Source organism: Oryza sativa, chromosome 5 (assembly GCF_034140825.1).
Source record: "Oryza sativa Japonica Group chromosome 5, ASM3414082v1".
Taxonomy (NCBI): Eukaryota; Viridiplantae; Streptophyta; class Magnoliopsida; order Poales; family Poaceae; genus Oryza; species Oryza sativa.
Genome location: NC_089039.1, coordinates 27,362,217 through 27,387,476, shown reverse-complemented (window position 1 = coordinate 27,387,476; position 25,260 = coordinate 27,362,217). Strand labels below are relative to the sequence as shown.

The 25,260-nt window shown below is 46.2% G+C and overlaps 5 protein-coding genes and 1 long non-coding RNA gene across 14 annotated transcripts; 2 read left to right on the top strand and 4 right to left on the bottom strand.

Annotated features, from left to right (window-relative positions):
• Positions 1-884: 884 nt before the first annotated feature.
• Positions 885-4,455, bottom strand: LOC4339513 (pentatricopeptide repeat-containing protein At1g07740, mitochondrial). Of its 5 annotated transcripts, none has more exons than XR_010741529.1 (4): positions 2,619-4,041; positions 2,268-2,423; positions 2,059-2,179; positions 885-1,411 (listed from the first exon to the last, which is right to left on the bottom strand). XR_010741529.1 is itself a non-coding variant. In XM_015782202.3 (1 exon), the coding sequence occupies exon 1, from the start codon at positions 3,894-3,896 to the stop codon at positions 2,574-2,576; it is 1,323 nt and encodes a 440-aa protein (XP_015637688.1). In that variant the 5' UTR covers positions 3,897-4,455; the 3' UTR covers positions 2,504-2,573. The 5 variants fall into 5 exon arrangements, 1 of the variants encoding a protein (XP_015637688.1); XR_010741528.1 differs by having other exon boundaries at positions 885-1,405; XR_001545742.3 differs by having other exon boundaries at positions 2,059-2,157.
• A 151-nt stretch (positions 4,456-4,606) lies between these two features.
• On the top strand, positions 4,607-12,491 carry LOC4339512 (uncharacterized). Of its 5 annotated transcripts, XR_010741532.1 has the most exons (7): positions 4,607-4,753; positions 9,892-10,003; positions 10,096-10,184; positions 10,686-10,896; positions 11,409-11,542; positions 11,629-11,812; positions 11,946-12,491. It is a non-coding gene; the product is annotated as an uncharacterized lncRNA (long non-coding RNA). The 5 variants fall into 5 exon arrangements; XR_010741531.1 differs by lacking the exon at positions 9,892-10,003 and having other exon boundaries at positions 11,409-11,502; XR_010741533.1 differs by lacking the exon at positions 9,892-10,003.
• LOC107275736 (ABC transporter B family member 11) lies at positions 5,268-9,879 on the bottom strand. Its single transcript, XM_066310527.1, is given in 9 exon segments — positions 5,268-5,988; positions 6,093-6,356; positions 6,434-6,700; positions 6,938-7,857; positions 7,933-8,206; positions 8,286-8,811; positions 9,162-9,247; positions 9,325-9,546; positions 9,787-9,879. Coding segments are annotated over 9 exon segments (3,297 nt in total). The 3' UTR covers positions 5,268-5,343.
• A 422-nt stretch (positions 12,492-12,913) lies between the features above and the next one.
• LOC4339511 (ABC transporter B family member 4) lies at positions 12,914-19,428 on the bottom strand. Its single transcript, XM_015782662.3, has 12 exons — positions 19,062-19,428; positions 18,415-18,469; positions 17,769-17,944; positions 17,289-17,510; positions 16,969-17,207; positions 15,937-16,462; positions 15,568-15,841; positions 14,838-15,489; positions 14,512-14,740; positions 14,141-14,407; positions 13,805-14,068; positions 12,914-13,722 (listed from the first exon to the last, which is right to left on the bottom strand). The coding sequence occupies exons 1-12, from the start codon at positions 19,290-19,292 to the stop codon at positions 13,054-13,056; spliced, it is 3,804 nt and encodes a 1,267-aa protein (XP_015638148.1). The 5' UTR covers positions 19,293-19,428; the 3' UTR covers positions 12,914-13,053.
• An 828-nt stretch (positions 19,429-20,256) lies between these two features.
• Positions 20,257-22,753, top strand: LOC4339510 (transcription initiation factor IIB-like). The gene has a single exon (XM_015785280.3). It carries the CDS (start codon positions 20,425-20,427, stop codon positions 21,373-21,375), a length of 951 nt encoding a protein of 316 aa, XP_015640766.1. The 5' UTR covers positions 20,257-20,424; the 3' UTR covers positions 21,376-22,753.
• Positions 22,754-23,502: 749 nt separating this feature from the next.
• On the bottom strand, positions 23,503-24,557 carry LOC4339509 (uncharacterized). Its single transcript, XM_015785281.3, has one exon. The coding sequence runs from the start codon at positions 24,499-24,501 to the stop codon at positions 23,866-23,868; it is 636 nt and encodes a 211-aa protein (XP_015640767.1). The 5' UTR covers positions 24,502-24,557; the 3' UTR covers positions 23,503-23,865.
• Positions 24,558-25,260: the final 703 nt, after the last annotated feature.

Genomic DNA, 25,260 nt, shown 5'->3' with positions numbered 1-25,260 from the left:
ATCCTTCTCTGCGACGTGCTCGAAGACAGCCCCAAGCTCCGCGACATGCCGCTGCCATTGCCCGCTAGGGTCAACTGGCCATTGTTCCTCAACCGCTGCCCGTACTATTGCCGTGACATCGTCGTCAGCCAGAGCAGGGACACTATCAAGTACGTCGAGATGGAATTCACGAATGGGTGGCCACCCAGCGATTTCGAAGCTCGCATCTAGAGGTCTTGGTCGATGATGGTAGCTGGAAGGTCAAGACATGGAGCATGCCCATCCCGGTCACTTCATGGGATGGCTGGAAGCCTGGATGCTCCGTCACTTCCAACCACCTGGACACCGGCCCTGCATAGTTACATGAGGAAAATAGACTAAGGGGAAGAAGGCAGCCATGTCCGTGGAGAGTCTTCACATGGCTTACCCTACCCTGAGCATCGCTGATGATGATGATGTTGTTTACCTGCTATCCAAGCGCACCAGAAGGGGAGCAGTCAAGATGGTGTTCAGTGTCAACACGAGGGCACTTGTTCTCGAAAAACTGGCGAAACTTCATAGCATGAGTCACCATGGTTTTATGCGTTGCTTCCTTTCCACTGGGATCTCTAAACATCTTAAGCCTACAGGTAATCTAAGCTGTTTCGTCCTTTGCTGTGATATCTGAATTTATATATACCTTATTTGTGCTGTATGAGTTGAAAACAAAACTCAGGCTGCAGGCTGTGCATGCTTGGAAAACAAAACTCAGGTAAATTTTGTTGCACCGCACCGTTACATTTGGAGTAGATGTTGGTCTAGCAAAGCTTTGCTTTTGCCAATATAATGGCAGCAAATCTTCACCCAATAAATGGTGAGCTCATTCCTAGCAAAATGTAGCACAATATGGGTGTGAAAACACAATATAAGGATCTAAGGTCGGATCATAATAATATATTTATGTGTTTGGAGCTCAATGTCGTTCCAACTCTTTCGAGCAATTTTTTTATCTGGGCTAATGTTTATATACCAAATAGAAAAAAAAAATCACATTGTGGGATTGGCCGCCGTGTGTTGGGCCCTCTGGGATGCCCGGAATATGTTTTGATGGATAAAGAAGATCAATTCTACTTAGATGGCGTTTTTCATCTGTTTCTCTCTTATTTGGCAGGTTTACAAAGCCAGGAGGATCGAATCAAACTGGAACAATGTGCGGAAGTACTGAAGTCTACAGCACTGCACTGTCATCAGCAAGATGCATGTGGTGGAGTTCTGTTGGGTCAAGATGGAGTTGTCTTGTGAAGCGGGAGTTGGATCGCTTGGGCTGAAGCCTTTTGATCTGCTGGAATGCAGAAAGCCAGAAATCTGTTGAGAAATGTCTCAAGTTGGAGTTGTAGGCTCTTTTGCTCTCTGAGTCTTTGAATTTCCTGTGTTGTGGCCCGGATGTCTGCTTCTAACAGCCCCAATAAGCGAAACGGCATATTTGCAAACGAAAAATAATTTGTGAATAAAACTTTTATATACGTGTTCTTAGTGATCTAAACTTCTAAAAGCAAAGGCTGAAAAATAAACTTCGATGAAAAAACCTCAAAATCAACTCCAAATTTAAGGTTGAAAATTCAAATTTTGGCTGATAAGCGTCAGCAAAAAGATGAGGCTGTAAGCTTATATAATAGGAGTATTTTGTTGCAGTGACTGCCTGTCTTACATTTCTGTTAGTTTTGTGATAATGCGGAGAGCTCTACAAAGCCCTGTGAGGTTTTGTGAGCATATCCTTTTCTTTGTGTGTTGTGGTGGTACTTCTTAGAATCTGAATGAAAAACTAAATTAATTAGGAAATTTTTTTATTCTGGAAAAAGTTGCAGCTAGTTTGGCCCTCACTCTTGGGCATCCAGATGTATACTATTACGACCTATAGGATGCAAGGTATGGTGTGAGTGATGACAACGACAGTACGGTACAGTTTTAGGTGGAAAAGAGGTTCCTTTTGAAGAAAACTTTTACAGTATTTGAGAGATATCAATAGATATCAAAATTTTAAAAACAATTAGGATTGAAAATATCAATAAATACCAAACTTTATATTAGAAAATGTGTTACCTCTCGGTATCTCTTTGAAGATTGTAAAATTACTCCATTTTGAATGGACAAACAGATTGCTTCTTCCGCGAAAAACGGTTCGCCAGCAAGTGATAAAACCTGGTGACGCATTGGCAGGCGGCTGGGTAATTTTCAGGTTTACCTTATATATGAGGTGAAATCAATAAATCTGTGCATGAAGCAATGGGTATGAAATAAAATCGTTGAACCTGGATTAATAATCCATCTGTCCGAATTCTGGCTGTTCCAGGGTTGACCTTAATCACTAATCATTTGCTTGCTGGCATGAAAATACTTTCAAAATCACTTCAGTTGTATGGTTTACATCTTTCGCCTGTTGCCCAGAATCCAGGTACTCCGTATGTCTATTTGTCATGCTCAAATCAAAGCTAATTAGGCAAAATTTAACAACCAAAAGTATCTGGGCAGATTTTGATGCAAATGATTTAACAAGCCAAAACCGAATTTTATATAATGTATATCATATCATCCGGGAGTAGGAAACGAAAAAAATATCAATTTGACAACACTAACTCATTGACAAGCTTGATCTCACTTGCCTGGGTGCTGCAGCTGCTGCGAACGCACGTGACAACAGCTTGCCACCCATCTGCATCCAAGCTCATCTCCCTCCTCGCCATCTGCTCCAAGACGAAGAACGCCTCCTCCGCCTTGCCGTCCTCGCCGAGCCCTCTCGCAAGGTGCCTGAAGGTGCGAGCTTGGGGGCAGTGTCCGCTCGCCATCATCGCGTTGAAGACCCGTAGACCCAGGTCGAAGTCGCGAGCCCTGCAGCACCCGTCGACGAGGACGCGGTACGTGGCGGCGCCCGGCACGGTGCCCCTGAGCTGCATCTCGAGCAGCGCCCTGTGCGCCTCGTCGGCCCTGCCGGCGTCGCACAGGCACCTGATCAGGATGTTGTAGCTCGCGTCGTCGGGCTTGAGCTTCCGCTTGCGCATGGCGGAGAGGAGCTCCCTGACGCCGTCGGCGTCGCCGTGCCTCGCGCGGGAGCTCATCAGCACGCCGTAGTTCACCACGTCGGCCTGGCACCCGCGGTACTCCATGTCGAACATCAGCTTCTCGGCGTCGGCGTGGCGGTCGGCGTCGCAGAGCCCCCGCATCAGGAGGGCGTAGGTGGCCGCGTTTGGCGCCACGCCACGGCGCGCCATCTCGTCGATGAGCCGCTCCGCCGCGCCCAGCTCACCCTCCCGGCACGCCGACCCCACCAGCGTGTTGAAGGTGACCACCGTCGGTCGCACACCCCGGCTGAGCATTTCGTCGAGCACGCCGCGGGCGCCCATGAACCCGTCCCGGAGACACGCGCCCTTGAGGATGATGTTGTACGACACGGCGTTGAGGCGGACGCCGAGCTTCGGGGCGAGCGGGAGCATGTCCCGGGCGGCATCCGTGCGGCCATTGGACACAAGGGCGTTGAGGAGGGAATGGAATGTGGCGGCGGAGTGGGAGCAGAAGGCCGGGACGGTGCGGAAGACGCCGACCGCGGCGTCGGGGCGGGAAGCGGCGCCGAGGTGGTCGATGACGGCGGCGAACACGGTGGGACGGAGCGGCGCGCCGCGGGAGTGCAGCGCGGCGAGGAGCGGGGGCACGAGCGGGAAGAGGCGCGCGCGGGCGAGGCGGTAGAGCACGCAGGCGGCGAAGGGGTGGTCGTGGAGGCGCCTCGGCGCGGAGAGGAGCGCGGCCGCGGCGGCGACGGGGGACGGGAGCGACTTGAGGTGGAGGAGGAATGGGTGCGGCTCCGGCGGTGGCTTCGGTCTGTACACGAACTTCTTCCGGCGGTGGCCGCGGCGGCGCAGTCTCGCGGCGGCGGCGGCGGCGGGCATCGGAGTTCTGAAGGCAACAAGCACTTCCAGCTACGGCCCCGTTTAGTAGAGCTCCAAACTCCAACTCCCAGCTCCCAACTCCAACTCCAACTCTAGTGAGAGCTAGCTCCTATAGGAGCTGAAGTGGGTGTGAAAGTCTTTAGCTAGATTGGCTAGCTCCACGCCACCACGTTCCTTGTTGGCATTTCGTCGAACACCTAGTAGGCGTCGCCCTGCCGCCGCCGCCGCCGCCTACCGCTGCCGTCGGCGCTCAGCCCGCGCGCCACCGCTCGCCCCGCCCCCGCCCCCGCCGCCGGCTGTCAGCCCACGGGCTGCCGCGGCCGCTGCACGCGCGCCGTCCCGTCGCCCGCGCGCCTCCAGCCGCCCGCGCGCCTCCAGCCGCCCGCGCGCCTCCCGTGCGGCAGACCGCTGCCCGCGCGCCGCCGCCGCCCGCGCTCCGGCCGACGCCGCCGCCCCGCGCGCCTGCCGCCGCCGACGCCGGCTGCTGTAAGGAGGATGGAGAGGAGAGAGAACGGGAGGAGAGGGGTGTGAAAGGGGTAGTTGAACTGTGGGCTGAACTGTGGACCAAATCGAAGCCCATGATTTATATGGGCTGAACTGTGGCCCCATCAACTATATGGGCCGAAATGTATCCCATCATTTTTATGGGCCGAAACTAAGTCCAAATGAAAAAGTTTACTACGACCACGAAGTCCTCCTTCCTCCCCTTCGCCTCCAAAGGCTCAAAGGCTCCGCGACGAAAGGCGAGGCGACCGCCGCTGCCGCCGCCCGCCGCCGCAGTCCTCGCCGCCGCCGGAACCGACCGTACGGCGTCCGCTGCATTCCGAGTCTCCGTAGTCTTCGCGCCGCCTGATGAAGTAAGTAGTATCCGGCCTCTCGCAGCGCGTGTTCTAAATCCCTTTTTAAGCTGTGATTTCTGCTTGCGAATAGATGTGGTTATAAGCGTGAATTGTTACCGTTGGCTGTTGTAGATTCCTCTTGTGCTATGCTAGTTGGGATCATATTTACTGAGTTTTTGATGCTTTGAAGTAGTGTCACATAGATGAAATTGTAGTTTGTAGGGGAGGAGTAAGCAGACGAGCAGGAAATTTCTAATCCTGCGTCGCTATTAGCATTTTTGGTCTTGTAGCCATCTAAATTTGGTGTCTACTACTCCAGATTCCAGAGCAAGTGACTAGAGAAGATATTTGCTGTTAAATGTTAAGTTCAAGAGTTATTTGAATAAAAAATATTTTCAAGCAACCAATTAGCTGCAGATACAATGCGATTCTTAGGCCTTGAGATCAGGTTTTGTATGCAGATGATAAGGGGGCAGTATCAATAAAAGCCTAATTTTGACACATTTTGGTTACTAGCAATAAGCGCCCATGGAACTTATGGATGTCTTTTTTGTTTAAACCAAAAAATTGTGTTTGATCAAATTTATTCCATTGCGTGAATATTTGTATTATGTCACATTATGGCGAAGTTCCACAAGTGAAGCATAAGCTCCACTGGCAATCCCCATGAGTGCCTCGTGCCTCCCCTTCTCAACAATTGCACCGTCCTTCAGGACTGCAATAATATCAGCGCCTTGGATTGTTGAGAGGCGGTGTGCAACAACAACGGTTGTCCTTCCAACCATCACATGGTCCAGTGCATCTTGAACGATGCGCTCTGACTCAGCATCTAATGCGCTCGTCGCCTCATCTAGGAGTAGTATCCTGGGATCCTTGACGATGGCCCTTGCAATGGCTATTCGTTGTTTTTGCCCACCTGATAATTGGGTTCCCCTCTCTCCGACACTGGTGCTGTACCCCTCTGGCATACTTGATATGAACTCGTGGGCATTTGCTGCCTTAGCAGCTGCCACAATCTCTTCCTCAGTTACTTCTTCATTCTTTCCATAAGCTATGTTGGCACGGATCGTATCATTGAAAAGCACTGGTTCTTGGCTAACTAATCCCATCTGGTCCCTCAACCAACTGATCTCTAGTTTCTTGATTTCTACACCATCTAATAAGATTACACCAGAATCAGGATCATAAAACCGTTCTAGTAACGCAATTGCTGTAGACTTGCCGCTGCCACTCTGACCAACAAGTGCCACAGTCTGCAATAAGCAGGTTTTGAGTTAGTCCCTGGACAATAAACTAAATCTTCAAAAAAAAAAATTGAGAGAACATTGACAAAATTAGGCTTCTGTTAAATTAAGACCTTCCCAGAGGGGATGCTCAAGGTAAAGTCACTGAAGATTTGAACATCTGGACGGGATGGGTATCTGAAACTGATATGCGTAAATTCAATGTCACCCTTGACAAGCTCCAAGGTTAAACCTTCGTTGCTGCTGGAATCAATTTGAGATTTTCTATCTAAGATTGCAAATATGGAAGAAGCAGAATCCTTAGCCTTGCTCGAGTCAGAAGCCATGGCAGCAGTTGATGATACTCCCAGCATGGCCACAACTAAAGAAAAGAAAGCCTGCACTATAATAATTTGAAGTAAATATCAAAGTAAAACATTCATAAATAAATTTGAAAATGATTTCTAGATGTGACCTTGAAGACATCGCCAAAAGTAGAGTTGCCTTGACTAACAAACTTTGCACCAACATAGTAGCAAAGAGCAGAGGTCATAAACAACATCATGTTTGAGAAACCAAAACCAAGGCCTCCAACTATCCCCGTTCTTATTCCCTGGTATCTAGAAGCTTGACATTTCTGATTGTATTTTGTCATCACTTTCTTCTCAGCACAATAAGATGCTACTGTTCTGATGCTACCAACTGCATCAGTTGCAACTTGGCTTGCTTCTTCATACATGATCTACAGTCACATATCAAACATAAATGGAAAACAAACAACTTTAAAAATGACTGTCACATCCATAAGGATGAAAGGAAAGAGAATGCACAAATATATCGTGTCATATAGTCTACCATCAACGAAATGTGTAACTTGTCAATTTTTTCAGTGTGAAGCATGTATGGAGTAAAACTTATAAGATCACACACTTCAGGAAAAAACATGCGGAAATGTCCATAAAACTAATTATTTGCTCACCTTAGCATCTTGACTGAACCCCTGTAGGAACCTCACTTGAGCATAGCCCTGTAGACCGATTAAAGGAATTACAAATAAGATTATCAATGAAAGTTTCCAGTCCGCGATCATTGCAATTAATATTCCACAAACTAGGGTTGCAGTGCATTGGACAAGCAAGGCCAAATTATCGCCTACAAGGCGTCTCACATTAAGGGCATCGACACATAGCTTTCCACCAAGAGCTCCACTATAACAAATGACACAATTAGTATCTTGAATATTCGATTCCAATGATATAATGAACATATGATTAACTCACCTAGAATTTGCTGGATGATCAAACCAAGAAACTTCTTGGTGTACTATGCTTCGAAATGTCAAAGCACGGATGCGCTTTATAAGTTTCCCACCAGCGATTGCAAATAGAAGGATATTTGCTAGCTTTGATATCATAGCAATTGCACCCATGCCAACACAGAGCAATCCCCAAAAGGTTGCATCTTTCTCTCGCTTGTCTGGTGATTCATAAAAAACTTTAACAGCACTGGCCAATACTAAACCAATCATTGGGAAGACAGCTCCATCAATTGCTGCTGCAAGAGAACCAAACAGAAGAATTGCGATTTCTGGTTTGTTTAGGCTAATTAGGCGACCCATGGATCCTTTTTTGGGTAACTTTCCATCATTTTTCAAATTGCGATTCTCACCGTCTGCACCATCATACTCTAGTAATTCAGTGGCCCCACGCAAGCTGAAGGGGAGGTTTAAAGAATGGGAGCTGCTCCCAGCTGAATTTCTACTTAATGAGCGTTTGAGTGACTGGCTCCTTTTATTTAATGGACCATCTAAGTGGGGGTCGATTGCCTGTTGCGCCTCTTGTAGCCGAATAAGTTGAGAGTATGCCCCGTTAGGATCCTTAACCAATTCATCATGATGTCCTGCATATGCAGTTTATTGTTGTTAATCTGCTTCGGGAAAAAATAAGATAAAGAATGCACAGAAAAGACATCAACCTTGTTCTGCGATTTTTCCTTTATGTACAACTGAGATGCAGTGGGCATTTCTCACAGTGCTCAAACGGTGTGCCACAACAAGGGTGGTCCTTCCAACCATGATCTGATTCAGTGCGTCTTGGACTATCCTCTCAGACTCCAAATCCAATGCACTAGTGGCTTCATCAAGCAAAAGGATTTTGGGGTTTTTAAGTATGGCTCTGGCAATTGCTATCCTTTGCTTCTGCCCCCCTGAAAGCTGAGCGCCACGCTGTCCAACTAATGTATCGTAACCCTGAAATCATGTGAATACAAGATTAGTTCTTCATACATGAGGTGTGTGTTGGTATGAACAGATAGTGTTATGTGTGTACATTAGGCATGCTCTCAATGAATCTTGCTGCATTGGCAAGCTCAGCTGCTCTCTTAATTTCTTCAAGTGTTGCATTCTCTTTGCCATAAAGTATATTGTCCTTGATAGATGTCATGAAGAGTATTGGTTCCTGGTTAACAAGGCCAATCTTCCCTCGTATCCACTCCAGCCTCAAGCTCTTGATGTTCATTCCATCAATCAAAACCTCACCAGCCTGTGGATCGTAAAATCTCTCAACTAGATTTATCACAGTTGATTTGCCGCTACCACTCTCCCCTACTATGGCCATTGTTGTTCCATTTGATACACACATCGAAAATCCATCAAATATCAATTGCTCCGACCTGCTCGGGTAACTGAAGAATACATCCTTTAGCTCTATGTCACCCTTGATATCTTCTAACACAATCCCGCTAGTATCATCATAGTCAATCTCTGGTTTCCTCTTGATTACTTTAAACAATCTGTAAGCAGCAATTCTTCCTTCTTCAAAGGCAGCAGTACAGGGGGTCGCATCACCTAAAGCTCTATTCCAAACATTTGAAAATGTGCATGTTAGGAAATATAGTCCATGATGCGTTGAAAATTAAGCTTGAGTTTGTGAAATTCCATACAGGCACCAATATTAGCTAGTGCTATTAATTTGTTGTAGAGTAATATAATGTAGGCCCATTGGTTGAATTTAGCTGCTGATTTCGAATGGATTCTTAGCATCAATACCTACCTTGCACCTATCATGATACCAAACAAGATGTTCATGATATCCGCCCCACTATATCCTCTACTGAGGCTTAGCTTACTGCCATACCATACAATTAATCCAAAGCTGGAAAAATAGATTAAGTTGAGGAAACCCATGCCAAAGCCTTGGATAAACCCTTCCTTGACCGCACCCTTGTATGCTTTCTTTATCAGATCGTTGTAGAGGCCAATGGCTTTCTTTTCACCATTGAAGGATACCACCTGTTATTGAGTACACACATGTGCACAAATTAATTTACTATTTGTCATCTACATTGCACCATTAAGAAAATGCCTACCGTTCTTATAGATCCAACTGTTTGTTCAACAATGTCCCCTGCCTTGCTGTATGATGCTAGGCCCTCGTTAGATATTTTGGCTAACATCTTTGAGACAATTCCGGCAGCAAAGATAAAAGGTGGTATGGTAGAAAGCATGACGAGAGTGAGAAGCCAGCCTTTGAGGAACGCAAGCACAAAACCACCAGGGAAAGTGGTAACAAGCTGTAGAAACTTCCCAACCTAAAAGCAAGAATATTTCTTTTAGGCAAAAAAGGAGTGCTAAAGCCTAAATAAGATTACAGCGAATTGAAATGGTCAATCTAAAAATAATAAAGAGGGTAGATCAATAAGAGCCATGTTCTGTTGGTAGTCGCAGCATGTATAGTAGCCAAGAGCATCACTGAAATAGTAGCTAACTTTATTTTATATTGTAGAAGGTCAAAAGCAATGAACAAGAAACAACTTGGTTTGTGCAGTTACCTTCTCACCAGTAGCACCTTGAATTAGTGTAGTGTCAGTAGAGATACTGGAGATAACTTGTCCAGTTGTCATTTCCTTGTCAAAGAATGCCATATCTTGTCGCAGAATTGTCTTGAGATACAAGGATCGAATGCGAGTGGCCTGCCTTTCCCCAGTCACAGACCAGCATGACACCTCTGTCAAGCGTAGCTATTATGGTCATCTATTTATATCTGATGTAAGAGTTATTTTGTTGCCCTCCTATTATTAACTGTGCCACAGAATTATCATGGCCTCACTGGATGTTTTTTTTTTTTTTGGCCGGGTCAGTCAAAGGTTGGCTGACCAATTTCATTAAGATTGGGAAGAAAGGCCTCACTGGATGTTCAGATACTAGAATGTGGCTATTGGGTGTTCAGGTATTTGTAGATTATGATCATATGATATGTGTAGCTTCTCTTTTCTAATAATTAGGATGCTTAGTCATGCTATCATCAATATGTATTCCATACAAAAATATCCGTAAAGATAATTGTATCAATCATACTTACGGAGAAAACAAACAATCCCTGATCCAATGCCCAAGTAGACAAAGTATAGTACCGCCTGAAAGAAAAATAAGATATAATAACAAACATATTAGATCAGTATATAGCTATGAAGTAATATTTTATATTTTTAAACTCCCTTTTACTCCTCTTTAACACGATAGGGAGCTCTTGACATTTTCCTCAAAATAACTCTCAAGTTGTGTATTAATATTTTACTTATAAAGCTAAATCAGCAAAATTAGGACGAATGCTGCTCATGTATTTAAGTTGAGGCCATGACAGTGTTAATATCAATTTTCGTTCATATTTGTCCTGTAAGCTGTTAGCATAGACCAATAACTATTAACATGGTCCAGTCAACATTTGCAGGCCTGCCTTCATGCAGAAACAAAAGGGGGATCATCAGTATCTGTACCTTGTTGACTTGATGAAGGATGTTGCCCGGGGATGATTTCCCAAAGGCGTCGACCATCTGCCCGAAGATGATGGTCATGATTACTTGTGACATGCCGCTTGCAAGTGATGCTATGGTGCCAACCAGCATCAACGCCACATCTGTGCTGTCCGCATACTTGAACAGGTGATGGAATGCCACCTTGCCATCCTTGGCCATCCTCCTGTCATTCTCTTCCTTTCCACGCTTATCTCCATCAGCAGCTCTTGCTGTGGATGCTTCTTCCATGTTCTGCCTACTTAGTACCAGAGCAACATGTGCTTTACTTGTTATGTATTGCTTTGGCTGATATGGGTTGTCTAGCTTTTATAGTGTCCTTGTCATGTTAGATTCCACGTAACTGTTTTCTCAAGAAAAGATACCAGTTAACTGCATTCACAAGAGTTAACAGAAAAGATAGTGAGGTTTTATTTTTTCTTTCTTTTTGCAAAAATATAGTGAGGTTATAATTGTGGTAACAAAGGATAATGACATGAACATATAAAGAGTGGCAAGACGGCCATGAAGCGAGTAAAATGGGGAAATGATTAGCCAGACAACACCTTCTTCATGTCTCATCTTTGTCCAGGATGTCAACTCTATGTTGTTTAGTTGTGAATGTCGGACTTATTGCAAACTCTTGTGCTTTTTTTACACAGATAACTTGAACAGCCCATGGCAGAAATCATGGCGATATCGACAGGAATCTGAGGATCCATGTGTCTTTAAAGTCGTATCCTCTGCTTCCATCAGGTAACTAGGACATTTTGGCAGAGCCTGCTTAAACCTACATGTAAGTTTGTTTATCTGCTGCACAAGCTGACCTGGTCGTGTAGTTTGCAGTCTGATGGTTACTCTATTTCGTGTCTGAATCTGCAGATAGCTTTCACTTGATCTGGGCAGGTAGTCTCTTATCTAAATGAAAAATAAACTGCAAGCAGATGCAGCCAGGGTGACCGCCCAATTTTTAAATGAGACAATGCAGTCTGATTGAAGGATCTATGTTCGGTTCCGTTAAGCATCTCATCTATTGTGTCTTCTTCCTTTTGTTTCACGTGTGAAGGTGATGTTTTATCGGGAGTCTGTGTAGGAATGTTTTTTAATCTGTTGCTTTCATGGGAAAATCCATGATCAGCTGCCCAAATTCGTTTTGTTTTACAACATTACTCACAAACGATTGGAAGCTACTATTGCAGATTGTCACATCAGGTGTGTTGTGCCGGCGTCAAGATGTTCCTCCTCTTGGGCTTTTGTCAGAAGCAAGGGCCAAGGGGTCACTCTGGATTCTGCTGCATGATGCAGCAGCTGTTCATGGAGTTCCAGCCTTCCAGGAGATGGTGATGGTCCTCGCGTTTAGATTTCTTGCACCCATTTCCATCTCTAGTTGGAGAGAGGATGAGGAAGGCGGCGGCGATGCAGGGATTATGCTGCTGATCAGTGGACCTTCAATCGTAGATTCACCACCTCAGAACAATTTGGATGGAAGAGTTTCAAATTTTGTGCAGCATTACGAACTGCAAAGTTGTTGCGTGACTTGATTTTGTTGCCCTATAGTCTGATGATGTACTTGCCATTTGAAACGGCCAGATTCTCGCTAAAGATGCTCTGGCTCCTTTATAATTAGCAGATGGGAATTGAAACACTACTTGCAAATTTTGCAAGGTTGTTACTACCTCAAATGAAATCTTTGTGGGTACTAGTTCATTTCTTAATATAGGCCATCATGTGACAAGTTGTCTTCATCAGTTTTTCTCGACAAAATTGACTTTCTCCGTGTTTCAGTTGTATGGAGGACGATCCACTGCAGCTTACAGACAAACTCTTGAGCACATGCTGTATTTCACCACAAATCAGGTCGATATACTTACAAGTTCTGAGGTGGTATATAGATGTGATTTTTTTTTATAATTATTTGTATGATTTTTCGACCAACAAGAGGATATCCTATCGAGGGATTACAAGTGCTGGGAAGATGGTCAGCTATCTTACACATTAGCTTTTCCCAGCTATTTAGGCTGCGTTCTTTTCAGGCTAGTCGTCCTCGTTTTCCGTTAGCACGCTTTTCAAACTACTAAACGGTGCATTTTTCTGTAAAAAGTTTTTATACGAAAGTTGCTTAAAAAAATCATATTAGTCCATTTTTTTTAAAAAGAATAGCAGATACTTAATTAATCATGTGCTAATGGATCGCTCCGTTTTCCGTAATCACTGTTGACAAGAAGAAAGAACGCAGCCTTACTCCCAATCCTATGTACAGTCTTGGCATGCAGCAGCACGGTGACGGCAACCACCGTGTGCTCATGGTCACGAGGGCTTGGAGTCACCGGCGCGTTCGGAGCTCATGCGGAGCTCCACCAACGAAGCGTACACGCCATCCTTCTTCGCCATCAGCTCCACGTGCCTCCCCGTGGCCACGACCTCGCCGTCCCTGAGGACGGCGATCACGTCGGCGCCCCTGATCGTCGACAGCCGGTGAGCCACCACGACCGTCGTCCGGCCGACCATCACCGACTCCAGCGCCGCCTGGACGGCGCGCTCCGACTCGGCGTCCAGCGCGCTCGTCGCCTCGTCGAGGAGGAGGATCCTGGGGTCCTTGAGGATGGCCCTCGCGATGGCCACGCGCTGCTTCTGCCCGCCGGAGAGCTGGACGCCCCTCTCGCCGGCGCAGGTGTCGTAGCCCCCGGGCAGCGCCGAGATGAACTGGTGCGCGTTCGCGGCCCTCGCGGCGGCGACGATCTCCTCCTCCGTGGCGTCGCCTTCCTTGCCGTAGGCGATGTTGGCGCGGACCGTGTCGTTGAACAGGACGGGCTCTTGGCTCACCAGCCCCATCTGCTGCCGCAGAAACCCGACTTTGAGGTTCTTGATGTCGACGCCGTCTAGTGTCACTGTTCCTGAATCAGGGTCGTAAAATCTTTCCAGTAGTGCTATCACGGTTGATTTGCCACAGCCGCTCTCTCCGACAAGGGCAACCATCTACAAGAAAATGCTTAATATATGTTGGAGAGAAACGAAAGATTTTATGGTAAGGTGGTAGAATTATATATTTATATGTTACCTTTCCTGATGGTATTCTCAGTGACAGATTTCTGAATATTTGTATGTCTGGGCGTGATGGGTATGAGAAACAGACGTGGTGGAGTTCGAGCTCACCAGCCACATTAGCTAAGACCATGCCGTCATCACTGCTCGAGTCGATCTTCGATTCACGGTCAATCATGGCAAATATTGAGGATGCCGACGCCTTGGCCTTGGCAGAATCTGAACCCATCGCACTTGTCTGGGAAACTCCTATGGTTGCCATGAGCAAAGCAAAGAACACCTAGAGAGGAACACATTAGAAATTACACAACACAAAACGACTGAAAGCGAATCAGCTTGAGAGTTCTCTCACCCTGAATATTTCAGTGAATGTGGCCTTGCCATCAAGCATGAACTTGGCTCCTACATAGAAACAAAGGGCATATGTAGAATAGAGCACAAAGAATGATATGCCGAAACCCAAGCCACTGACAATCCCTTGACGTATCCCCTGTCGCACCGGAGCTTCACATTTTTTGTAGTAAGCCTTCATTATCCTATTCTCCGCACAGAACGAAGCGACAGTCCGTATGCTACTGACAGCATCATGTGCTACTTGAGTTGCTTCTTCATACTTTACCTGCAACCCAACATTCAGAAAAATATAGCAAGAGGACTACAGGAGTACATTTAGCAGGATGGTATCATTTTTATTTTTATTTTTTGCCCAGAGGTGACATGTACCTTAGCATCTGCACTGAATCCCTCCAAAAACTTTATCTGGAAGAACCCCTGGAGACCTCCCAAAGGAAGCACAACCGTGGCAACAAGGGCAAGCCTCCAGTTTGCAACCATTGCAATGATAAATCCAGCAATAATTGTAACAGAGCTTCGAACAATCAACGCTAACGAGTCTCCTACAAGACGCCGAATATTTGAAGCATCAACAGATAGCCTCGCACCAATTGTTCCACTGGGCATAAAACAGTAAAGGAAGTAAATAACGCAGTGCAGATTTAATGGTAAATCTGGGAATGTAATGCACAACCGTGGAATAATTAGAGACTGACCTTGCATTTGAGGGATTATCAAACCAACTGACTTCTTGATGAACAATTCTTTTAAAAGATAAAGAACGAATGCGCTCCACCAATTTCCCACCAGCCACTCCAAATAGGAAATTTTCCATTGGCAAGGAAACAAGGGAAACAATTCCAGCTGCTACATACATCAATGTCCAGAACCGTGCATCTTTCTTAAGTTGATGTGGTGGCTCATAGAACGATTTTATGGAACTGGAGATCAGCAAACCTAACATTGGGAAGAGAACACCTGCTACAACTGCAGCAGCTGTACCTAATAGAAGAACTGGTATCTCTGGTTTGTTAAGAGATATAAGTCGACAGAGGGGCACCTTCTTGTGCTCTTCATTGTCATCTAATACCTTGGATGGTACCTCAGTATGCATGCTCTCAGGGACTATCATACCAGCTGCTGTGGTTAAATGCACACTAGTACTCCCAAATGAAGTTCCTCGACTTAATGATCTCTTAAATGATGCATTGCGGCCTCTAGATTTGCTAATGGACATGACACTTCGGACAGTTGAAATAGACCTTTGATAACCGACACCAGATTTATGCAGTTCTTCAGTTGCACCCTGCAGTTGTATAAGTTGAGAATATGCACCACTTGGGTCCTTGAGTAGTTCAGTATGCGTGCCTGGTTAACATTAACAAGTTAGTCATTAAACTCTGAGATTCACAAGAGTTACATCGTAGGTGCGTGAAGGGTTCAGACCTTGTTCAACTACTCTTCCATGCTGCACGACTGATATAATGTCAGCATCTTTTATGGTGCTCAGCCGATGAGCTACTACAATCGTGGTCTTGTCTTGCATAATTCTATTAAGGGCCTCTTGAACCACTCGCTCAGATTCCATGTCTAGTGCACTAGTTGCTTCATCAAGCAGCAAGATTTTGGGATTTTTAAGGATCGCTCTTGCGATAGCAATTCTTTGCTTTTGCCCTCCAGATAGCTGAGCTCCATGTTCACCAACCATTGTGTCCAGGCCCTGAGAAAACAGAAGAGATGGTTAGTTAGTTAGTTGTCAAATAACAATACGATAAAAAAATCGCACAGGTTGAAGCATTTCTGTGTCTTTCATACATTAGGTAGATTCTCAATGAACTTCGCTGCATTAGCAAGCTCTGTTGCAGCCATTATCTCCTCAGTCGTTGCATCTTCTCTTCCGTAGACAATGTTCTCTCGGATACTAGTGGCAAACAGCAGTGGTTCCTGACTGACAAGGCCGATCTTTTCCCTAATCCACCTAAGCCTCAGAGTCTTTATGTTAACACCATCAATCAAAACTTCACCAGCCTGTGGATCATAGAATCTCTCGACAAGATTAATCACCGTTGACTTTCCGCTGCCACTCTCCCCTACTATAGCCATAGTTATGCCATTCAAGACATGTAACGAAAACCCATCAAATATCAACTGGTCAGGCCTGGATGGATAGCTGAAGTACACATTCCTCAGCTCTATGTCACCTTTGATGTTCTCTAATACGGCACCATCTGTTCCACTAGAATTAATTGTTGGCATTCGTTCGATTGTTTGCATCATTCTATAACCAGCAGCCTGCCCAGAAGCAAAAGCAGACATACACGGCGTTGCCTCACCCAGTGACCTGGAAAGCAAAATGTGTATTTTCATAAGAACATAATAGCTATGTATGAGCAACATCTGATATGACATACGTCACTAGCAAGATATATCTGCTGGAATAAAAAGTTGTTACCCCGCTCGTTTTTGGAGCAAGATCTTCAATGTAATGAGTTGGTTATATGGACTATTATGTGTGTACTAGAATTTTTCTTCTGTCCATATGAAATTTAGAGCAAAATATACTAGAATTTTTCTTCTGTCCATATGAAATTTAGAGCAAAATAAAAATTATATATCACAGGTCAGGCAGTCCAGGCCATTTTATATTGAACAGAATGAACCAATTAAGAATTCCTTATAATATAGCTGAGCTATTATGCAGAGAAAGAGATATATAATATTATGAATTATGTACCTAAATTGTTGGTGAGTTTATGAAAGAGCATTATTTTCTTTGATATTTCAGACTAACATTATACCTTTTAACACTAGAATAACATTAAGTAACTCCCCATGTTGATCACTTACATTGCACCAGTCATGAATGCCATCCAGACAGTGACAACTTGCCCTCCTTCATATCCTTTATCGATAATCAATTTCGCCCCATACCATGCTGCTAGACCATACGTGCAAAACAGCATAAACATAATAAAACCAAAGCCCAGGCCAGTTGCAGTGCTTTCTTGAACAGCAGAGACATATGCACTGTGAATGTATTTGTTGTATAGTGCAATGGCTCGGTTCTCACCATTGAATGAAGCAACCTTCAATTGGGTAGAGCAAGAGCTAACTAAGAATCTATAGTGCAGTTAAGACATAAAGAAAAGGATTTAACAAGGACACACCGTTCTGATAGCTCCAATCGTCTGTTCAACAACATTCCCTGCTTCATTATACTTGGATTGACCATGAGTTGACAGCTTTGATATAGTCCATGACATAGTTGCTCCAGCGATTATTATAGGAGGAATACTTGAGAGCATGACACATGATAAAAGCCATCCTTTAGCGAAAGAAACTACGAAACCCCCCACAAATGTAGCAGTGAGTTGTATAAACTTCCCAACCTGAAAAGGACAATCACAATTGGTCACATATCCCAGTGTAAAAAAAGCCAATTAGTTTGGGCTGTCTGAAATAGTCATCAAATCAATTACAATAATGTAAAGAAAAACTAATCATCCGATCAAGCATGGAACTTGCTTGAAACACTGGTAAGAATAATACATCTACTAGTACAAATAGATTCCTATGTGATTGGACCTTCAGAAACAATACCAAGAAGCAGCATCAAACAGCATATTTAAAGTACTGCATAAGTATACCTTTTCACCAATTGCATCCTGGATGAGTATTGTATCTCCAGACATCCTCTCAACTACTTGTCCAGTTGTCATCTCCTTTTCAAAAAATGCAATATCTTGCCTCAATACAGCTTCAAGATATAGCCCTCGTATGCGGGCAGCTTGTCTTTCACCAGTAATCATCCAACATGCAACCTCTGATAAGACAATGAAAATCAGTCATGGCCAATTCACATACTCCATACCAGGCAGTGGCTCTAACACAACCTGCATATGGATGCTCTAGGCACATAGCGGCTTCAGAAATTGGAAAATGCAAATATAATGTGCAAAATGATGGATGTTCTACTTTGAACTTAAGAATTTATTAATGTATTTGTTAATGTTTACTTCTTTTTGAAAATGTCAGGATAAGAATAGGTAATCTAGAAATTTAAGACATTCACACAACTAACAAAAATTTATCCATGACAGGGAAACTTTGACAGGGAAAACTAACAGCTCAATACATTCATCCATGAGATGTAGGAGCTAGAACCACTAGTCTCTTGTTCCTCCCTCTTTACTTATTTGAAATGAAAAAGATTAACTGAAAAACAGTTTTAAGGGCAAACTAAACGGGAAAAAAATGAACATATGATGTTGATAAAGAAATAGGAGTACTTACGGAGGAAGCAAGCAAACCATGATCCAATAGCCAAATAGAAGAACTTCAGGCACACCTGAAACAACACTGTCAGATTAGCTAAGGCCGAATTCCAGCTGTTTTGATAAATAGATAGATGAAAAAACAATTCATGAGCAGTACCACACACACATAGGCATCAATGTTTCATACATTTCATGAGCAATATTAGAAATCACACTTTAAATGACTACACATTGTTGTGCAGTACATTTTTACCAGAATAACTGAACTACTGATGTAAAACTTGACTCCAGTGAAGATTGGGAATGGAACATGCTACAGTAAACAGTAAAAGAGAAAATCGCTGCTCCTTTGCCACAAAGTGTTGTGGCATAGTCAATTTTTTGCCACAAAGTTGTATTTTATCGTTAATTTGAGTATGCCACAAAATTCTTCGTGCATGCCACACAACTTTGTGGCGAAGGAGGAGAAATTTCCTCACAGTAAAAATGAATTCAGTTCAATCACTGTGCGTTAATCCAGTGTGCTTCTACCACTTCCACGCATCAATCGGCCGCGACGTGGCCGCGCGTCGTAGAAACCAAACTTCTGCTGCTGCAATCAAATCAAAGCTAGAAACAACAACGGAACTCGAGCTGCGGGGTTTGACTTGGGGAGAGACGTGCCTTGGAGACGCGGTGGAGGACGTCGTCGCGGGAGCCGGAGCCGAAGGCGTCGACGACCTCGCCGAAGACGAGGTTCATGAGCGGCTGCGCAGCGCCGCTCGCGGCCGCCCCTGCCGCGCCGGCCGCCATGAGCAGCGCGTCCACCCCGTCCGCGTACCTGAACAGCCGGTGCAGCCCCGCCTTCCCCTCCACCTCCGCCTCCTCCCCTCCCTCGCTGCCTCGCGCGGCCATACCTCTCCTCCACCTCGCGACGACGACGATGGGGGCCTCGCATTGCGGCGGCTGGCCTCCGTTTTGTAGGTGAGGAATTCCGCCGCGGGAGAGGCGATTCCGGCGGCGGGAGGGAGAAGCAGCCGCTGGGTTGGGTCGTGTTTGGTTTTGGTTGCCAACTTGAAAATGAAAAATATTTCAGTTCAAGAGGGAAAAAAATTCAGATAGTTGAAGCTTCGAAAAGTTGACTTGCAATTAATCAAAGACTCGAAGAGTTTCCATGGCATAATTTTTCAGCATATACCTAGACTGGTACTGTACGAAAATATAAGAGCAGTAATAGCATCTTAACTCTACTACATGAATCAATGTTCATGCTAATTAGGACTTCTTCAAAACATATCATATTGTGTAAACTAGTATCAAGAATGCTCACTCAACGTTTGAACTATAAAAATTTTGTAGTGTAGTCTAGTTTTATAATCTACTCCCTCTATCATATAATATAAGACGTGGTTCAAGTTGGCACAGTCTTTAAAACTAATTTTTAACTTATAATTTCTTATATACTATAAGTTTTGTAGCAATAAAATTATAACCATATGAAAAGTAAATTTAAATCTTAATGATATAATTTTAAACAAATAAAATTCATTTCATATTATACTAAGTGTTGCATAAAATATTAATCATGTTTTATCATCTAACAACAATGAAAATACGAATTATAAAAAAAATTCATATAAGACGGACAGTCAAAGTTGAACACAGAAACACAGGGTTTGCTTTTTTTTTTGAGACGGAGGGAGTATAATACTCCTTTGGAACACATGAGCTTTATAAAAAGGAAATTCAAGGCCATGTACTACGAATTTCCAAACGTTCCATATTTTGCAGAGAGCTTTGAGGAAAATCCAATTGCAATTGCAAATATTGGTTCCAATAGAAACTGCCGTGTCCGACTCCGACTCCGATCCCCTTACTACCCCTGCACCGACCTAATCGTCTATAAATACACAGCCCACACTCCCCAAGGCCTCCTCTTTTCAGTTTCCCCAACTCAACTCAACTCGTCTCCTCCCCGCACCCGCCGCCGCGATCGCGCGCGAGAGAGAGAAAAAAAGAGAAAAACCGAGCAGCTAAGCAAGAGCAAATGCACGACGCGGCGGCGAACGACGGGGCCTACTGCCCGGACTGCCGGCGCGCGACGGCGGTGGTGCTCGACCACACCACCGGCGACACCATCTGCACCGAGTGCGCGCTCGTCCTCGACGCGCGCTACATCGACGAGACGTCCGAGTGGCGCACCTTCGCCAACGACGGCGCCAGCGACGACCGCGACCCCAACCGCGTCGGCGACCGCGCCGACCCCTTCCTCCCCGACCACGTCGGCGGCACCACCATCGCCTACTCCTCCGCCCCGCCCAAGTCCGCCGACGCCGCCCCGCTGCTGACGAGGAGGAGGGTCGACGTCGTCGGCCCGTCCCCGGAGAACGCGCTCGTCGCCGCGTTCAGGGGCATCGCCGACATGGCCGACCGCCTCGGCCTCGTCGCCACCATCCGCGACCGCGCCAAGGAGGTGTTCAAGAAGCTCGGCGAGGCGCCCACCAAGGGGTTACCGCGCGGCCGGAACCGCGACGCCGTCTACGCCGCCTGCCTCTTCATCGCGTGCCGCAACGAGGGGATGCCGCGGACGTACAAGGAGCTCGCCTCCGTCACCGCCGAGGGCGCCGCCGCCAAGAAGGAGATCGGCAGGCTCACCACCCTCATCAAGAAGCACCTCGGCGACCAGGGCGAGGGGCGGGCGATGGACATCGGCGTCGTGCGCTCCACCGACTACCTCCGCCGCTTCTGCTCCAGGCTCGGCCTGGGCCACCAGGACGTGCGCGCCGCCGGGGACGCGGTGCGCCGCCTCGAGGAGCGCCTCGACGTGCGCCGCAACCCGGAGTCCATCGCCGCCGCCATCATCTACATGGTCGTGCAGCGCGCCGGCGGCAGCAAGTCCGTGCGCGACGTCTCCACGGCCACCGGCGTCGCCGAGGGCACCATCACGGCGGCGCACAAGGAGCTGGCTCCCCACGCCAGCGTCCTCTTCGGTGGCTAGGGCTGCACGCCGCCGTGCCCCGCCATTGATTCTTGGGTTCTTGGCATGTGTTCGACGACATGCCAATGTCTTTCGACTTGGACATGTGGAGTTCATGTGAACTTCGTTTCGTTAATCCGTGCTTGATTCGTTCTGTTTCAAGCTGACGAACCGAATTTGGACTTGGTTTCGTTAATCCGTGCTTGATTCATTCGGTCTCAAGCTGACGAACCGGATTTGGACCTGGTTTCGTTAATCCGTGCTTGATTCGTTCGGTTTCAAGCTGACGAACCTAATAGATAGAGATGCTGTTGCTCATTGCTCGTATTCGGGAATGAGCTGATTAACGTTAGAGGCATCTGTTGCATGACCTCGGAAACGTGAAGCCTGTTCTTGCGAGACAATCTGACAATTATTCAGATTTTTAGCAATGAGATTAGTGCCGTACTACGTACAGCCGAATCATTTGACATTCATGCCAACTGAAAGAATCTGGCACTAATTTTTTTGGGAGAAAAAAAAAGAAGAGAATTTGACACATGGAACCTGTTCTTGCTTGCAAGATAACTGTACATGCTATAAGCGAGCTAGTACTAAAGGAGATGAGTACAAATGTACCATCCGAATCACCTGAAGATATATCAATTGAACGAACCTGACATGGGTTGTTGGGCTGATCTGCTGATGTTACTCAGACATGTTACTTTGATCAGTCTCTTTAGTTACCTGATGATGCACAGGCTTCGTATTCAGGTTGAATACTTGAATGCCATAGCAATAGCATGAGTAAACGGTAACAAATGAGGATAAATATTGATCAATGTATTTGATGCGCAGTAGAACTTTTATCCTCCTAGTTCCTGTAAGAGATGCGGCAATGACTTTGCACAGAACATGGAGAAGATCATTAGAAGAATCAAGAATTTACACGCGGAACATGGAGAAACAGCATCAAGAATCGTAGTTTATCTTAACAGAGATATACCAGCTATCACTGGTATAAATTGAATGGCATGCTTTTATAGTTCACAAAAATGTATAACAATTCAAGCCTACCATCCTGCTCCAAATGCAAAGGAGTGAAGGAAGACTTCAAAGAACGATGCATTGCAGTCACAGAAGAGAATATTACAACAACCAGAACCCAACATATGGAACTGCAAAAGCACTCCAACTTTTAAGTGAGGATGGAAATTTTCAACAGGGACTTGAAATAGAACTGGCCTCATATCAACCAACGAAAGCAGCCCAACCAGAAACCTAAGCTTTCTATTGAAGATCAGGCTGGTCCTGGATTTTCTATAACTTAATTTGATAGCCACTAATGGAGATGATATTAGCAGGCAAATATAACAAGAACAAGGCTAGGTCTTGTTGAAAAAAAAAAGTGAGCTAAGCCAATATTGAATTTAAATCTGTATAGCTTTTCACCTCTTAATTAAGGTTCAAATCGAAGTAACCAACTAGATTAACCATAGGAAGAAGACAAGATAATTCTACCAACAAGTATCACCAAGAAAGAAATATCCGAAGGAATGGTTTCTGCATCCAAGTTAATGGTAAAAGCTGATGGCTAGTCTTGATACTCTAGAAAAACCTTATATAATTAATTCTTAGCACAAATATAACACAAAAGCAGCAACAATGCATCAACCAAAATCAGTTGAGGCACAACTTAAACTTTGCTTATAAGAGGCAAACAGAAACATGATAAATATTACTCGTTATATTATATAAAATCTAGTGTGGTAGTTATAATTCTGCAAACCTCTTGACTGATATAGATTCATACCAAAATCCATGGGAACCCATAAGATGCTGCTGCTGGCCATATTACATATAGTCTAGCAGCCACTTATTCTACACTCACAAACATCTTGGCAAGCAAAGATGTATCATTGCCATACTATAATCACTTAACCCCAGAGCATAACAAAAACATTGCAAACAATTAAACACTCCAACATACCATTCAGCAAGACAATAAACACATATTAGCATTCATCAACCAAAGTAATATCCCTGCGCATTTTCCAGTAAAAAAGGTCAGCAGCAAATGTCATAGACCACATTGGCATGGTCAGAGCAGAGCAATGAGCAGCTGCACACTCTTCTGAGTTGCGACTGCTAAATAAAAAAAAAATACTATACTCTGAACTTGATGTAGGTCATTAATTCTGCAATCGTAGTAATTTCACACACAAACAGCAGAGCAATGCAAGAATCCATGGGACAGAATTAAAAATCAGTACAGCACCAAAATAACATAACATAACACAACCACATGCGTCTCACTCAGAATTGTCTTGACATTCTTATTACCATGTGAGGATGCAGAACCGAAACGGACTCACGATAAGTCTCCACCTCTCTAGGACTCTAAATGCTAGCGAGTGGAATGCTAAAGTAATATTACCTCCAGTAATACCAGCACCACGGCAAAAGGGGGTAATCCAATCTCATGTAAGCCATAGCAGCAGACCAAAACTTCTTACGCGTCACAGCACCAGATTACCTCTTCAGGTGAAGGATGACCACCGCAACGACGGCCGTGGCGGCGGCTCCAGCGGCGGCAGCTGCCATCAGCCCGTGATAACCTACCTCCGCTTCCTTAGATGGCGTCGCGGGAGCAGCAGCCTCATCCTCATCCTCTGCATCGGCGGCGGCGGCGGATGCCTTCAGGGCCTTGATCTCCTCCTCGAGGGCCGCCACCTCCTTCTGCACGCCCTTCAGCTCGGCGTCGAGGTCCGCGGCCCTGCGCCGCTCGGCCTCGTGGTTGGACTTCTCGGCGGCGAGGAGCTCCTTCACGCGCTTGACCTCGTCGCGGAGCAAGGCGGCCTCCCCCTCGGAGGCGGCGATGGCGTGCTCGGCGGTGGCGATGTCCTCCCTGGCCTGCGACACGATCCCCTCGAGGCGGTACGCCTCCGCGCCGAGGAACCGGTTCTCGTGCTCCACGGCGGCGAGCTTGTCCTCCAGGTCGCGCTTCGCCTCGCGGAGCGCGTCCAACTCGCCCGCGTCGTAGGCCTTGGCGGCGGGGTACACCCCTCCGCCCCCTCCTCCTCCCCCGCCGTTGGTCAGCGGCTGCTCGAACTCGCCGCCGCCGCCGCCGGCGGTGGGGGAAGCGAACGTCTCGTCTCCATTCTCCATCGGAAACCCTCGCCGCCGCTGTGTGGGTGGAAAAAATGGAAAGGGTTCGGAAAAGCGAAGAGAGAGCGAAGACTTTTCCACGAATATATCCTCTCGCGGAAAGCGATTCCGATCGGACGTCCCAGGAAAGAAGGTCTCGGATCGGACGGCTGATATGGGCCTTGGGCCGAAAGGAGAAAGGCCCAGTATAGATGGCCATCTGGGCCGCCCGAAACGGCACGGCCTAGGCCCGGCCATGCTTGGGCCGAGGCTAGTCGGGCCGGCACGGCCCGACCGACGCACCGGGCCGTGTCGTGCCAGCCCACAGGCCGCACACACGGCCTAGGCACGGCCCCACACGACTCGGGCCGGCACGAAGGCACGACGACCCATCGTGCTTTTCCTTAGAATAAGTCTAATATTCCTCCCTCCTCTTGGGCTTTGACATATATATAGCTAAAAAAAAGTCTATTTTACTTCCCTCTTCTTTGGGCTGTGATATATAAATAGCTAAAATAAGTCTATTTTAGGTCCCTATTCTTTGGATTTGACATTAATATGTCTATTTTTAGTCCCAATACTTTGTGTGCCGGGCCTGCCCTGCCGGCCCATCGTGCCGGGCCAGCCTAGCGTACCGGTGGGGAGGCCCAGGCACGGCCCAGCGGTTGGGCCGGACCGGCACGGGCCTGACCCAAGTCAGGGCGTTCCGCGCTTGGGCCGGACCAAAATGCCGTGCCGTGGGCCGGGCCTTCGGGCCTCGGGCCTTATGGCCATCTATGA